We start from the raw sequence: 15813 nt of genomic DNA, 5'->3' as shown, positions 1-15813 counted from the left end.
GCTGAGTTGGCAGTGGCAAGCACAGCTCCGCCTCACCCTTAGCACAGCAGTCTGTGCTGTGATGGGGGAGCAGGGGCAGTGAAGGGAAACAGAGGTAGGCAGCAATCAGGCTGAGTTTAATGATGGGGAGCTGGGCCAGATGATACACAGACCTCTGCCCATCCCCTTGGCCCATGGCCCCGAGAAGCCAGAAGCAGCCCCAGGGGAAGATGTAGTTCTTCCCCAAGGCAGGTAGCCATGGTCCCTTGGACTTTGTGCAAAATACTAAATGCTAATTTGGCATTAAGGGCCGGCTTTGAAAAGAGAGAACAATCCTTTGTGCAGCCAGCCCGGGGAGTGGAAAGGAAGGTGGGTTAGGAAGCCCCTGGCCGAGAGAAGGGAAGGAAGGAAGAGACCCCCTGGCTTGGGGGATACAGGCACAGGGCAAGTTTCTGAACATTCCTCCGGGGCAGAGGGCAGACATCTGAGCACTGGAGATCACAGATCCTCATCTCCAATGCCCTCGAAGGCAAAATTGCCGTGGACATCACTGGCACTGGCATCTGTGCTGGGACTGCCAATCCCCCGCAAGCTCACGGCACTCAGCTTGCTCTGTAACAAAGGCAGGGTTGGCGTCAGAGGGCTCAAGCCTCCCTGAGGTTCCCCTACCAACACCAACCTCACCAACCCTCATGGGAAACTCACTGAGAGTTTGACCATGGACTCCCGGCTGGCATCGGGTGACTCCTGGGGAAGAGGAGGCAGAGGTGTCAGAGAGCTCACTGGGGAGGTATGGCAAGGCTAGGAGGTGGGGTACTGATCAGAAAGTGATACTTACAAGCAGGGGTGGGGACTTCACTGCTTGCTGGCTGTCTGAGCGTCTCAGGGTGCCCCCTACTCGCCGACGCAGCATCTGGGGATGGAGACGCTGATAAGGGCAGAATCCCTTCGGAATCCCCATCACTTCCCCTCCCTCCCACCTAGGACAAAAGGCAGGGAGAGCATAACCACTCAGCTGCTTGCTCCACACCTCTCGCTTACCTTCCTGATGCTGCCACCAGATTTCTTCACCATCAGTTCATCTACCATAGACTGCAAGCAGATACTCATCATGATAGCCTGAGGGCAAGAAGAGAGCTCAGCCTGACTAGAGTGGTCATCCTGAGCCCAGCACCCGTAAGACAAGGGCTCCCACTCACATGGAGTCCTGGAAGCCCTAGACTTGGGTATTTAAGAGAGCGGTGCAATGGGCTCCAGAGGAGGCATGAGGGTGGGCTCACACCTGGGGGCTGGTGATGGTGACCCACTGTAGCCGGTCCTTGCTCATGAGGTATTCAAAAGCCAGTTCCAGGCGCACCTCACCCCGGCCCCGGCCTGGGCTGCTTGTGCCTCCACTGGGCAGTGGCACCTGGGAGAGAAAGGGGAGTTAGGCTGAGATCATTCTGACCAGTCTGCCTCCGTCCTTGACCCACCCATTCCTGAAGCTCAAGGCTTGCCAGAGCACCATCTCAAAGGCCTACCCCAACTCACAGAGGAGGTGACCCGCCAGCACCGCATGCGGGTGACCCGGAAGGAGCCTTCTCGGAGTTGCTGGCCAGGCAGGCGGAGCTGGAGGCTAAGCTCACTGTTGCCTGCACTCACTACCACGGGACAGTCCTTCTCTGGGAAGTCAGCCACACAGGCATCGAAGCGCAAGTAGCCATAGTGCCGCAGTGTCTGAGCCAGCCGCAGGAACTGAAACCCAGTCACCACAGGGGGCAGGTCAGGAAGGGAAGTGGGGTGAGTCAGAAAACAACCCCCCTTGAAATAAAACAGGGAAGCAGGCTTACCTCCTTCTTGGAGACCTTCTCTTGCAGAGATTTGAGCTGCCGGTGCTGCTCCTTGGTGACCAGGATCCACCCACGCTCAATGTCTGATACCGTCTATAGTAGAGACAAGGGGTGGGGGGGTTCGGGGCTCCCAATCAGAGGTCCAAGGAAAGTGTCCAATTACTTCTGTCCATCCTGACCCTTAGCAGTGACCTCTTTGCAGCTTACAAAATAAGGAGACTAGATTGTGCCAGGTGCCCTGATAGTATTCTAGGAACTTCCCTGTGAACTGGGAGTAAAGACACGGAGTTTTCTTGGCAGAGTGAGACACCAGTAGTCATTTCGGGGGAAGGGTTCTGAGGCAGCTCCAAGCTCACCTGAGCATAAAGCAGGTTCAGGCCAACCCGGTTCTCCATGACATCGTCGTCATAGGCAGAGTCCCAGTAACTGTGAGGCCAAGGGGTGGAGAGGGGATAATGGGGCTAAGCTGGGGTAAGGCAAGAGAGGTAGAATAGAAAACAGGAGCAATCTGGAATTTGTGGGCAAATGGTGGTACAATGGGAGGAAGCTAGGAAGGCCTGGTAGAAAACACCCAACGCTACTCCCTTGTCCAGGTTATTCTATCTCAGTACATGGCCCAGTAATCTAATCCAGCACCCTTCCCCCTCCTCCAAACCCAGCCCTGACCTCTTCCTTAGCACAATCTTATACTCTTGACTCCGAAGACTGGTGACAGATACGTAAGGCAGCTCAAACTCTTGCAACTTCCGTACGACTGTGGGTTTAAAAAAAAAAAAAAAAAAAAAGGAAAATGCCATGAGACTCAAGGGGAGAAAAGCCAAGAGAGAAACCGTAAGGAAATGTTACATTCTGGGAGGAATTAGGGGGGCAAATTCACTACTAGATGCACAGGGAAGCAGTCAACTCCACAGAAACTCACAAGAAAAGGTTCCATCCTCTTTCTCTCGAACTAGAAAGAGACTGAAGTATCCGATCAAGTCATCTGGAAGATCCAGCTTTGCAGCCACAGCCTTGGGAGAGGGAAGGAAGTACAGCTCATCATACTGGCTGGTTCCAATCACCCCGAAACCTGGGACCCTGAGGTGCCGGGGAGGAGGGGCAGCACAAGTGCCTCACCTCTAGGACATCTTCAGTCTGATCTGAAGTTAGCACATTGACGAGAACTTTCTGCCCGTTGCTGAGCAGCACTTCCAAGGAAACTTCCTCTGTGGGGACCTGCTGTGTCTCCTGGTCGTGAATATACATGAGAATGGAGGCACTGCCGTTAATACCTGCCCAGTGTCTAGCTCTGACCCATCCTAAACTCTCTATTTCTAGATCCTTCTAGCATCTTTATTCTCAGTTGCTTAATTACAGGCTGAGTTTCCTTGATTTCATTAGTATAGCAGAAGCCCTACCTCATAAAAAAAGGTGCCTGGATGACTCTTGTAGCCACTGCCTTAAAATGACATGGCCCTACAGAAAAGTCCTTCCCTTAAATCTTGGTGGCACCCAGAGCCTCACCTGTTGTGCCCGACGCAGAAAGCTATTGAAGGTCTCACTGCTCCCAAGCAGCGGGTCTTGCCGAACTGTGGGGACAAGAAGACGATGTTGCAGTAACTTTGGGCTCCCTCTTGACTCCCCCCAGTTCTTTTTTTGGTAGGTTTCCCCCCTACCCCATTTCCTGGGCTGGTGATGGCCTGTCACATCCCCCAGCTGGCCTCACCTCACTCACTGTTTGCATAAATTCTTCACCTGCCCCACCCTTGGCTGCCATCTAGTTGAGTCCAGTCTATAGAACTAGGGAAATAACAATGATGTTAATCTAAAGCGCGTCAGATACAAATTAAGCTCTCCCCACCAATCTGAACTGCTTTAAGACTATTTAACATTATGTTAGTATTTCCAAACTGTATTAGTATATTGACCAAATTGCTTTGTTAATACCTACAACATCCTTGTATGCTATTTACTTTTCTTAATTAAGTAACAGATGAAACAAAAGGCTCCCCAGATCCAGAAAGTAATTCAGGACAGTCTACAGAACCAGCTGTTTTGGGTCTCTTCCCATAGTTCTCAACTGTTAGCTTAAAGTTCCCTCCAACCACTCACCGGCTTGCATGTACTTCTCTAACTGCTCTCTCCTCTGTTCTACCTCAGCAGGTGTCAGAGAGAAAAGCTTCTTTGGGGGAAATGCAGGAAGAACATTGGCCCCATACTCTTTCCGAAGCTATTTGGAGAAAGAGATACAACCCTTCACATAAACACAGCAAATGAGAAGAGGTAATCCACACTCACAATGTTCTCTTGGTCTCCCTTCCCTTCCCTTAGTCCCTGCTCCCCCATTTAGCCTGGTCATCCAAGAAATAATTCCTGTGGTGAAGGTAGCATACCAACAGAGCTGTGTTCCTCTGTTCTAAATATAAGTTGTGTCCTATCTTGCTATGTACAAGTCAGCCCCTTCACAGTGCGGGTACGGTTTGTATAGGTCTGGGGCCTGGGGAGCCCCCTAATTATTTAGCAAGACTGTTCATTGAACCCTCACAAGAAGCAAAGGGCTTTACAAGGAAAATTTATGTGCCTGGTTAAATATAGCCAAATATGCACACAAAATGTCTTAGAACTTAAAGGGACTTTGCAGAGCAACAACTCCATTTTTCAGTCTTAGAAACTAAGGCCCAAAGAAATTAGGTAACTTAGTCAGGGTTGCACAGTTAGTTATCAGTGGAATCAGGACTCTGTACTGAGTTGAAAAGAGCTTGCAATCTGGTGAGGAGAACATAGAAACATTGCGTCACAGATACATAAGGATAACTGAACAGCTAGGCCCACTGAAAGTTGTTAAAGAGCACAGGAGGTATTGGTGAATGGTTTGTATGAGCAGGGAAGAGAATTTCAAGTTGCAGCTCAGATGACGGAAGGAATGTGCTTCAGCAGCAGAGGGGGGAGGTCGGTTTTTCCATGCACAGGCAAAGGCTGAAGTAAGACGGGGCACAAGGAAGCAAAAAGGCGGATGTGAGTATAAGGAGGAGCAGTTAGAGTAACAGACAGTAAGCTTCTTAGGGAGTTCCCCGGAAATGTCAATCGATAAGATGAAACACCAGATCCTCCCCAGTGGCAGTAGTTAAAGGGGAACTACACGGCCTAGAGGAAGCGACGAGGGGGGAAAAACGGAGACACTGATGCCCAATTGTAGGAAAGGGCTTGAAAGCTGCCTCAAGGCAGGGGTGCTGGTCCCACCTGCTCATGCAGCCCCAGGAGCTGGCTGTAGCGCACCCGGCAATGAAGGACTCCATTCACGTGGATATTATAGGCCTGAGGACACAAAAGCAGGCAAGCATTTTAGGGTCGCAGTCTGGGCGACCCCCTTGAAAACCCTGGCCAGAAGTTGCCTGGCATAACTCCGCCTGAGTAACGCACCGAGATCTTCCGAGGGCTTATTCGTCTGTTCTCCCCAGGGCCAGGTCCCAAAGCAGAAGGACCAGCCCGAGGGCAACTGGGGCGCTGGTGCCGCAGTCTCCCTCCCCAAGAGGCCAGTGACGCCCACCAGAGCAGTCGCGGCCCAGCCAGCGGGGAGGCGACGCAGGCGAACAAAAGACCTGAAGGAGCTGGGGCGACCTTTGGACGAATCTGAGACGGGATATAAGCTCCCAGCGAGGCCGTCAGGAGTCGGCTGCCTGGGAACAGGCCCCAAGGGTGGCGGCCAGGCCTCAGAGGCCGCTCGGAGAGGGCTCCGGCCCGTTATCCCCGCCCCTGCCCGGCCCGGCTCCGGCCGCTCCTCACCACGTAGGCGGAGCCGCCGCTGTCCCCGCTGCGGGACTCGGTTTCAGGAATGGAAAAGTGCATGTTCCCTGCGGCAGGGCCCAGCCGGGCTCCGGACTGACAGGGCTGCAGCGGCTTTACACGCTCGCCTCCGCCGCTCAGCGCGTCCCCGCTGTCTCACTCGCCATTTTGGGGGGGGGGGGGGCTGGGATCGGAGGTGGAAGGGTGGTGGGACGTCCGCTCTAGGGCGCGGCACCCCCGGCATGCTGGGAACTGTAGTCTAAAGAGCAAGAGCCGACTGCCAGGACTGGGCGCCCCGAGGTGAGAGGGCCCTCATCGGTGCCCGTAGCCCAGGGCGGAGCTCCAGTGCACGTTGGAGATTGTAGTCCGCTGGGAGCTGCGCGCCGCGGGTGTCGGCCCAGGTGGCGCTATAGGCCTAGGGACCGCGGCGGGCGGAGCCTAGAACGGAGGGTGATGGCTGCCGTGGCTGTGGCTGTTCGCGAGGGTGAGTGAAGGGCGGGGGCGCACTAACAGGTACGCGAGCCTCCGGGCGCTGGACGCCCGCGACTGAGCCCTGAGTCCCTCTGGGTCCTGTCGTTCCGTTCCGGCGCCTCTCCGGGCCCTGGTGCGCGCTGCCTGGGGCGCATTCCCGCGCCGCGCACCGGCTGGCTCTGGCGAGAGGGGTAGGGGCCCCTCCCGGCCGCCTCCCCCGCCTTCCTTTTGATCCTGCCGCGCACTGCGTCCCCACGCGGATCCCTGGCTAGCCTCCCGCCTGGCGGCGGAGCCTTGCTCATGCCGACCCAGCAGCCAGCCGCGCCGAGTACGGGTCCCCCCAAACCCTCCCGGACCCTCTCTGGCTCACTTTGTGACCTGTTTTCTGATGCAGACTCGGGGTCTAGGATGAAGGCGGAGCTTTCTACTCGACCTGGGGTAAGTGAGAGTGCCCTTCCAAAACCCCTGTCAAGCGCTACGCAGCAGGCTGTGTCAGCTTCATTCTAACCCAGCTTCCGTCCGCGTTTCACTCTATTTCTCGGGAAAGCCAGATTTTACAGAATTCTTCAACCCCTAACAGTATGAGACTGTGATCCTGAAGGAGAAGCTTCGATCCCTATGGGATGAAAACTTGTAACAGCTAGCTGGTTAGAGTTAGGATTAGGGGCTTTACTTTATGGGAATCTTGGAAGACTCCAGTAGTGTTTTTTCATCTTTGGAATTGTTGGGGAAGAGCAATATTCTATGTCTGTGTCTCAGGCAGGAGGAAGGGAGATGACCCAAGAAGAGAAGTTGCAGCTTCGGAAGGAAAAGAAACAGCAGAAGAAGAAACGGAAGGAGGAAAAGGGGGCAGAACCAGAAACTGGCTCTGCTGTACCTGCAGCCCAGTGTCAAGGTGCCGAAGCTTGTTTAAAGGGCTGGGGTGTGGAACTGGTAGAGGGATGTGTGGGAGACAAGAGGGGGAGATAAGACAAAGTTGGTTTGAGCAAGTGAAGAGCGAAAAAGTTTAGATAAACAGGAGCTTTGACTGGGTGCGGCATAGATAGATACTACCTGCCTGGGGCTTGGGCACCTCTTCATTCTATCTTTAGTAGGCCCGACCAAAGAACCCGCAGGACCTGGCAGTCAGCAGGCCACTGCTGGGGGGAAAGTTCCAACTGGTCGAAGTAAAGCCGAACTTCGTGCTGAACGGCGGGCTAAGCAGGAGGCGGATCGGGCCCTGAAACAGGCAAGGAAAGGCGAACAAGGAGGGCCACCTCCCAGGGCCTGCCCCAGTACAGCTGGAGAAACCCTCCCAGGTACCTTCCCTTCATTTCAAGACCTTTGTTGATGCGAATTCTTATGTTAGCTCAGGCTTCCCCATGGTAAGACAGCTCTCCTCTCCCATTCTTTGCCTTGGGGCCAAGAGCTCAAAAATTTCCTCTCAACCTCATCCTGTCTCTATTTCATCTATCCTTTTGTCCCATTTTTCCCCTCCCCCTGTCCAGTTTTTCTTGATGTGCCTCATACCTTAAAAGCAGATTTCTCGTTACCACGTACAGCATCTTGAAGACATAATCATTATCTTTTAGGAGTGAAGCGTCTCCCTGAGCACACTCAGGTTGATGACCTCACACTTCTGAGAAGGCTTGCTAAAAAACCAGAGCAACAACAGGTAGGAAGTGGTCTCGGTGTGTGGCCAGGAATTGCCTAAGGAAGATGGGAAAGAGGGGGAAAAGGTCCTCAGGTGGAAGTGAGACCCTGGGGAAGAATGGATATTTGGGTCAAGGTAGCCTCACTGTTTACTTTTTTCCACTGTCCTGTTCCCCTATTTTGTCAAGGTTCCTACACGAAATGATTATGGATCCAAAGTCAGTCTCTTCTCTCACCTACCCCAGTATAGCAGACAGAATTCTTTGACTCAGTATATGAGGTAAGATCCTGTGAAATTGTCACAACTTTTAAGTTCTAGGAATTTTGGTAACTTAGGATTGAAAGTGACTGAAACTTTGAGATGGGGGTCTGTGGGAGGAAGCGTGCACACAAGGCAAAATTCTCGAGGAAATGGGGATGTCTGTGCTAGTGAAGGAAGTTCCTTTTTGTCAGGGGCAGGTGGGCAGTAGGTGCTCAGGCTCCCTTGCAAAGTGTGTGACACCGCCATCCCATCAGCATCCCATCCTCTGTGATCCACCCAGCCATGGTGCGACTCGGCCTGCAGTACTCCCAGGGCCTGGTCAGTGGCTCAAATGCCCGGTGTATTGCCCTGCTTCGTGCCTTGCAGCAGGTATGTTGTCCTGTCCCCTCTAGGACCCAATCCCACCTTCCCCAACACTGTGTTCGCTTCTGTCACCCAAAGTAATCTCTGGGGGACAGAGGGGATGACTGCATCCTCAGAACACTTTCCCCAGTGAAGCTTGCCCTCCCCTCCTGCCCCTCCTTCAGAGACCTTTATTAGGGGACGTTTTGCTGATCACCCTGTGTACCCTGTAGGTGATTCAGGATTATACAACACCTCCCAATGAAGAACTCTCAAGGGACCTAGTGAATAAGCTAAAGCCCTACTTCAGGTAAGAAGGACCACTATAAGCCCACTCCCATGTCATCAAGTCCTCTTCTTGTACCTTTTCTCTTGCTCTTTTACCTCGTTTCATTTTTCTGTCCAACCTTTATTTTGTAAAGTAAATCGCAAAGGGAATGTTATAAACCAAATAAATTGTGGGATTTTGACATAAGACCTCTGTTAACATACAGAAGAAAAAACATACTACGTAAAGTGACACTTTGGTCTCTGAACTATAATAGTCTAATGTTCTGAGTGTTTTGTCAAAGCTGTATATCGTAAATAGTAATCACAGATCTGAGATGTTTTAGGTCAATTCTTATTTCTGACACTGTGCCCATAGTCTCCTAAGCATATACAATTGTAATAAGTGAGCCATGTGTCCTGATATTATTATTTTTCATCCAAAAGCCTCTTGACAAGCCCTTTTCTTTTATTGCTTTTTTTTCTTTTATTGCTTTTTTTTCTTTTATATCTTCTCTTGTTCTCTTTCTTTTCTTTTTTTCTTTCTGCAGTTTATTTTTTTATAATTTACATCCAAGTTAGTTAGCACATGGTGCAAGGAGTAGATTCCTTAAGCCCCTTACCCATTTAGCCCACTCCCCCTCCCCACACAACCCCTCCAGCAACCTTCTGTTTGTTCTCTGGATCTAAGTGTCTCTTATGATAATTTTGTTCCCCTTCCTGTTTTTGTATTATTTTTTGCTTTCCTTGTGTTCTTTTTGATTGCCCAGTAATACTCCATTGAATTTATGTAACACATCTTCTTTATCCATTCATCCTACCAGTGGACATGTGGGCTTTTTGGCTATTGTGGATAGTGCTGCTATAAACATTGGGGAGCATGTATCCCTTCCAAACAGCATACCTGTATCCCTTGGATAAATACCTAGTAGTGCAATTACTGGGTTATAGGGCAGTTCTATTTTTAATTTTTTGAGGAACCTCCACACTGTTTTCTAGAGTAGCTGCCCCAGTTTGCATTCCTATTTCTGTCTTCTTTTTAAACGTGAATGTAAGGTGTAAAAAGTCACATAAACGTGAGGTATTATCTTTGTAGCTTCCTGACTCAGTGCCGTCCCCTGTCAGCAAGCATGTACAACGCCATCAAGTTCCTGAACAAGGAGATCACGGGTGTGAGCAGCTCTAAGCGGGAAGAGGAGGTGATGAATATGAGGAATGAGCAAGGCATGCACCTGAGGGTCCAGCTGAGAAAGACATTCAGGACTCCCAGGAGGAACAGTGCTGTCATTCTGCCCTGGTCAAGGGTTAAGGAAGTGGTTGGGTTGTCTGACTTGGGCTCCCTTGGAACCCATCATCATACACATATTCAAGCATCTAGCACAATGATCAGAGGAAGAAATATGTCCATTTCTTGTTCCCTAAACATCTTAATCCATTTAGGCCAAGTCAGAACTTCAAGCAGCCATTGACCGGTATGTGCAAGAGAAGATTGTGCTTGCAGCTCAGGCAATTTCCCGCTTTGCTTATGAGAAGATCAATACCGGAGATGTGATCCTTGTGTATGGATGGTATGGTCCAGACCCTATGACTGAGAAAATTGGGGAGTGAAACAGTCTGAACAAGGGAGTGCCCCTTTGCCCTTTAGGAATGAGGTGGTTGGTTGTTAGTGAAATCTGTAACTGAATCCTCCTCTCCATTCACTCCAGCTCATCTCTGGTATCACGAATTCTTCAGGAGGCTTGGGCTAGGGGCCGGCGGTTTCGGGTGGTAGTGGTGGACAGCCGGCCACGGCTGGAGGGAAGGCACACACTACGTTCTCTGGTCCGTGCTGGGGTCCCTGCCTCCTACCTGCTGATTCCTGCAGCCTCCTATGTGCTCCCAGAGGTGAGGGCAGATGAAAGGGATTCCAAAGTTGGAGGTAAAAGGGTGTAGTTGTATAGACCTAATCCCATCTTCCTAGGGTGACAATTATTTAAAAATACTAGCCCTGTTTTTATAGCCCTGTTTATATTTAATAGGAAAAACACCTACAGCATGTTAATAGTATAGCTGTTGTAAGAACATTATATTAAACTAGCAGCCACCAAGAAGAATCAGGACAAAAGTAACTTTGGAGTTTCGTTTTCCTGTGGGAGGTGCATGCCTCAATGGTCAGATGTTTTCCAAGAAGAAACATTACTAAGTTTTGTTACTGACTCAATATTGCTGTCCTGGGCAGGAGTGGGGAACCTTTTTCCGCATTAATCACTTACCGCATTTTCTCCCCCTCTCCACTGTTCAAAACAAATAGGTTTCTAAGGTGCTATTGGGAGCTCATGCACTCCTGGCCAATGGGTCCGTGATGTCACGGGTAGGGACAGCCCAGCTGGCCCTGGTGGCACGAGCCCATAATGTGCCAGTGCTGGTCTGCTGTGAAACATACAAGTTCTGTGAGCGTGTGCAGACTGATGCCTTTGTCTCTAATGAGCTAGGTAAGGAGCCCAGGAGGGCAGGAGAGAAGATTCTAGAGATTTGAGACTTGGGAGGGAGAGGGAGGGTTGAACTATGATTTGTTCTCTAAAAAGACATAAATGGATACATCTCCCATTGCAGATGACCCTGACGATCTACTGTGTGAGCGAGGAGAACATGTGGCCCTGGCTAACTGGCAGAACCACCCGTCCCTACGGTTGTTGAATCTAGTCTATGATGTGACCCCCCCGGAACTGGTGGATCTGGTGATCACGGAGCTGGGAATGATTCCTTGCAGTTCTGTACCTGTTGTTCTACGAGTCAAGAGTAGCGACCAGTGAGTGGGGGAACACAGGGTCAATAAATGACATGCTCCCTACATTCAGCAACTTTGCTGCGTTTGTATCTATTTTAGTATCGTCATCACTTAGGTTAGAAGTCCAGGCTCTTCAACCCCTCTTTTATTTTCTTTTATTTATTTATTTTGAGAGAGAAAGAGCATGTGTGTGAGTCGGGGAGGGGCAGAGAGAGAGGGGGACAGAATCCCAGGCAGGCTCCATGCTGTCAGTGCAGAGCCTGACGCAGGGCTCAATCCCTTGAACCTTGAGATCATGATTTGAGCCAAAATCAAGAGTTGGACACTTAACCAACTGAACCACGCAGGTGCCGCTGTAACCCCTCTTACGACCTGTACCAATCTCAGACCTTTATGAACCTCTTCAGTAACTAGTTCCAGGTCAGTAGTTTGGGGCCAAAGTGAAGGTCAGTATGGACACCAAAACCGATCCAAGTCATCAACCATTTATCAAGCATGTACATGCCAGACACTGAACTAGATATAAGGAGGAATATAGAGACAGATTAGAGAGTTATCTTTAGTATTTTAGTATGTTTTAAATAATTACATATTAAGTATTTCATATTCTCAGCATTGAGTACTTGTTCTGTGTCAGAAACTGCTCTAATCCTTTATGATCCATTTAGGAAGGTTAAGATAGCTCTATGAAGAGAAATTTTATAGGTGAGAAAACTGAGACACAGAAAGGTTACCTGCCTAGGCAATATAGCTAAGGCACAGAGAGGCTAAGTTACTGTCCAGGGTAACACAAAAGCAGCTTGTGATTTCAGGCATTCTGGATGGAGAAACTGCCCCTAACTTTTATGCTGTCTGCCATTGAGGGGCACTCATGGTGGAGGCAGACAGACAGTATCTGCAGTGTGACAGAAATTCTACTAGTTGCATGAACAGAGTTTCTAGGAGGCAACCATGGATGACACCCAGAGACCTAATAAGGTTGAAGACTTCACAGGGAGCATCTGACCTGTGAGGGTAGGGAGTTTCCCAGTTGAAAAACAATGGGAAGGCAGATCAGCAAAGGGAATAGCTTGAACACAAAAACAGAATAGGCTTTAAAATGCGTGGCCAAGGGGTGCCAGGGTGGCTCAGTGGGTTGGGCTTCTGACTTGCGCTCAGGTCATGATCTCCTGGCTTGTGAGTTTGAGCCCCGCGTCAGGTTCTGTGCTGACAGCTCGGAGCCTGGAGTCTGCTTCAGATTCTGTGTCTCCCTCTCTCTCTGCCCCTCCCCTGCTTGCACTCTGTCTCTCTCTCTCCCAAGAAGTAAATACTAAAAAAAAATTTTAAATGCGTGGCCAATTCCAATGTGTCAGGTGGTGTGGTGAGGCTAGACCTGAGGTTTATGTGGAGAGTGAATGATAAAGCTGCAAAGGAGGTTGGGTTAGGGCCGGATTGTGAGCCTAACCATTGTGGTTAGCCTAAAAAAATGGAGAGTCACCCATTTTGTGTGTACATGTGTTTTATTGAGAAATTTCAGATAGCTCCGCAATAGAGTAAACCATACTAAGAATCCCCGTCCCAGATACAATTACCAAGATTTGCCACATTTGCTTTCTTTTTCCTTTTTTATCCTTGCTGAAGTTCCTTTACAGTAAATCCCAGATATTGTATCTGGGATTCACTCCTACAAACCTCAGTATGTGTCTCTAAAAAAAATATGGAAGTTTACCATGGTATTGTTACACTTACTGAATTATTTAGTATTGTCCAGTCTATAATCAGATTTCCTTGATTGTCTCAAAAACTTGATTGTGTCAAAAATCCCAGATATTGTATCTGGGATTCACTCCTACAAACCTCAGTATGTGTCTCTAAAAAAAATATGGAAGTTTACCATGGTATTGTTACACTTACTGAATTATTTAGTATTGTCCAGTCTATAATCAGATTTCCTTGATTGTCTCAAAAACTGGATTTTTTACAGTTGGTTTGTTTGAATCAGGATCCAAACAAATCTACACATTACATTTGGTTATTATGTCTTCAATTTCTTGTAATCAAAAGCAGTCTCTTCAACCTCCCTTCTTAGGACATTGACTTGTTCAGATATCAGATCATCTTATAAAATATTCCCTACTCTGGATTTGACTATTGGTTTCCATGTGGTGTCATTTAATTCATTCCTCTAACCCCTCAATTTCCATTCAACTTTTTGGGCAAGAATACTTAAGTGGTTCTGTGTTTCATACTGCCTCACATCAGGAGGCAAATAGCTGTTCCATGTTCAGTGATGAGTAGGTCCAGTTTTAGTCTTTTTTTTTTTCCCTTTAAGTTTATTTTGTGAGAGAGAGAGTGGGGGTGGGGGGAGGGGGGACAGAGGGGAACAGAGGATCCCAAGCGGTCTCTGCACTGACAACAAGAGAGTCTGATGTGGGGCTTGAACTCATGAACCATGAGATCCTGACCTAAGCCAAAGTTGGACGCTTAACTGAGACCCCCCATTTTTAAAGTTTTAAATATTAAAATTTCTCAAGTTTTCACTTAGTGGTTTTATCTACTGGTGGTTATTGCCTGAATTATTTCATTAGGGGCTGCAAAATGACTTTCCCCCCCAATTCTATCCTTCTTTCTATATTTCCTAGCTGGTAATCTAAAAAGAATTCCTTCTCAGTGGTTATCCTGAATTATAGTTCTTGGAAAGACAAATGTTTCTTTCCTTTTATTTGCTTGTTTCAAAAAATTGATCACTATTTCCAGTGGCATACAATGAGTACTTTTTGGTTAGTTGGCTTTCTCTACGTCTCCCTCCTCTCCCTTTTTTAAAGGATTATTAACTCGTGGGTTTTTTACTTATTGAGCATCTTAATCATTAAAATTAAGCAGAAGATCCACAGGGTCAACTCTGTACTTTAGAAAGGTAACTGATAAGAGATTAGAGGTAGAGGAACAGATCAGTTGAAAGATGGCCTGTCAATCAAAATTACAATTGCACCTAAACTTTTGGTCCAGCAACTCTGCCTTTAGGAATTTATGCTACCCACCCATATAGTTGCTCATGTTTGAAGTAACAAGGTTATTTATAGCAGCATTGACTAGAAACCACCTAAATATCCAATAATATTAGCAAGTTGACCTTTGAACAACACAGTTTTGAACTGTGTGGGTCCACTTATATATGGGTTTTCTTCATTACAGTACAGAACTATAAAATGATTTTCTTATGATTTTCTTAACATTTTCCTTTTTCTAGCTTACTTTACTGTAATACAGTATATAATACATATTAACATACAAAATACACATCAGTTGGGGCGCCTGGGTGGCTCAGTCGGTTGAGCGTCCGACTTCGGCTCAGGTCATGATCTCATGGTCCGTGAGTTCGAGCCCCGCGTCGGGCTCTGTGCTGACTGCTCAGAGCCTGGAGCCTGTTTCAGATTCTGTGTCTCCCTCTCTCTCTGACCCTCCCCCGTTCATGCTCTGTCTCTCTCTGTCTCAAAAATAAATAAACATTAAAAAAAATTAAAAAAAAAAATACACGTTAATTGATGGTGTATGGACTTCCAGTCAACAGTAGGCTATTTAGTAGTTAAGTTTTGGGGGGAGAAAAAAGTAACATGTAGATTTTTCCACCACTACACTGGTGTTGGCACCCCTAACCCCTGTGTTCAAGGTCAATGATAATACTACATTCATATCATTACTAAGCAGTCATGATAAAGAATGAGGAAGGTTTTATGTACAGAAATGAAACAATCTCCAAAGTATACTGAGTTAAGAGAAGCCAGATACAGGACAGTGTGTAATTGCTGTTTGAATTAAAAGGGGAAAGATATATATGCATTTGCATATGTGCATGAATATATAAAATATTTTGAATCTGTAACAAGGAACTGCTTGTGTGGATGTAGAGACAGGTGGAGGCCTTCACTTTACACCCTATGTATCCTTTGAATTTTGAGCCATGCGAATATCTTACTCCAAAAATGAATACAACTAATATAAAAGATTTTGCAGTAAAGTCAAATATAGCCTAACTGAGGCAACAGGAGTGGAGAGACATTCGTTGATTACAGAAGTGTTGAGCTGAGAGCTGTCCATCCGACAAGCATTTCAGATGTAATTTACTCGGGGAACCGTAGCCTTGGCTGCACCCAATTTTGCGTTCTCATAAAGTTAGTCCTAAGCCACAGAGCAGCCTTACTTTGCCTTTAGGATGCTAAGAGGGTTGGGATAAGAGTCCCTGTACTCCTGCTTTTAAATCTTAGCTAGCTCCTCCCACGTTTTTCTTAAATGTTTTGTGTAACCAAGGGAATGTAATAGGTGAGATTTTGGGGGAAGAGAAAGGCTGGTTTACTCCACCTCTTCTGGTCCCTATTTATAAATCTTGAATTCCCCAGTTGATAGGTGGAGACCTGTTAAGTTTATATGGCTTTTAAGGTCTCAGGAAAGGGCAGAAATTTGTTACCTTTTTTTCTTTGTCCACCAGCATCCCACCTCCCCCATTTTTGTTTTTTTTAAGGTGT

At 48.0% G+C, this 15813-nt stretch overlaps 2 protein-coding genes across 7 annotated transcripts; one reads left to right on the top strand and one right to left on the bottom strand.

Moving 5' to 3' along the window:
• Positions 1-95: 95 nt before the first annotated feature.
• Positions 96-5764, bottom strand: SNX17 (sorting nexin 17). The gene is made up of 15 exons (XM_086700242.1): positions 5571-5764; positions 5028-5102; positions 3900-4017; positions 3312-3376; positions 2925-3035; positions 2728-2818; positions 2475-2562; positions 2165-2234; positions 1809-1901; positions 1510-1713; positions 1262-1387; positions 1021-1098; positions 818-892; positions 685-726; positions 96-591 (listed from the first exon to the last, which is right to left on the bottom strand). The coding sequence occupies exons 1-15, from the start codon at positions 5631-5633 to the stop codon at positions 478-480; spliced, it is 1413 nt and encodes a 470-aa protein (XP_086556368.1). The 5' UTR covers positions 5634-5764; the 3' UTR covers positions 96-477.
• A 167-nt stretch (positions 5765-5931) lies between these two features.
• On the top strand, positions 5932-11384 carry EIF2B4 (eukaryotic translation initiation factor 2B subunit delta). Of its 6 annotated transcripts, none has more exons than XM_025927419.2 (13): positions 5932-6054; positions 6436-6479; positions 6801-6936; positions 7136-7339; positions 7613-7695; positions 7862-7953; positions 8190-8304; positions 8511-8587; positions 9641-9743; positions 9985-10112; positions 10251-10428; positions 10835-11015; positions 11137-11384. In XM_025927419.2, exons 1-13 carry the CDS (start codon positions 6024-6026, stop codon positions 11334-11336), a joined length of 1572 nt encoding a protein of 523 aa, XP_025783204.1. In that variant the 5' UTR covers positions 5932-6023; the 3' UTR covers positions 11337-11384. The 6 variants fall into 6 exon arrangements, with proteins under 6 accessions (XP_025783204.1, XP_025783203.1, XP_025783200.1 ...); XM_025927418.2 differs by having other exon boundaries at positions 7133-7339; XM_025927415.2 differs by lacking the exon at positions 5932-6054 and having other exon boundaries at positions 6151-6479.
• Positions 11385-15813: the final 4429 nt, after the last annotated feature.

Source organism: Puma concolor, chromosome A3 (genome assembly GCF_028749965.1).
Source record: "Puma concolor isolate L17-30 chromosome A3, mPumCon1.1.hap2, whole genome shotgun sequence".
NCBI lineage: Eukaryota > Metazoa > Chordata > Mammalia > Carnivora > Felidae > Puma > Puma concolor.
This window is presented reverse-complemented; position numbering and strand designations above follow the sequence as displayed.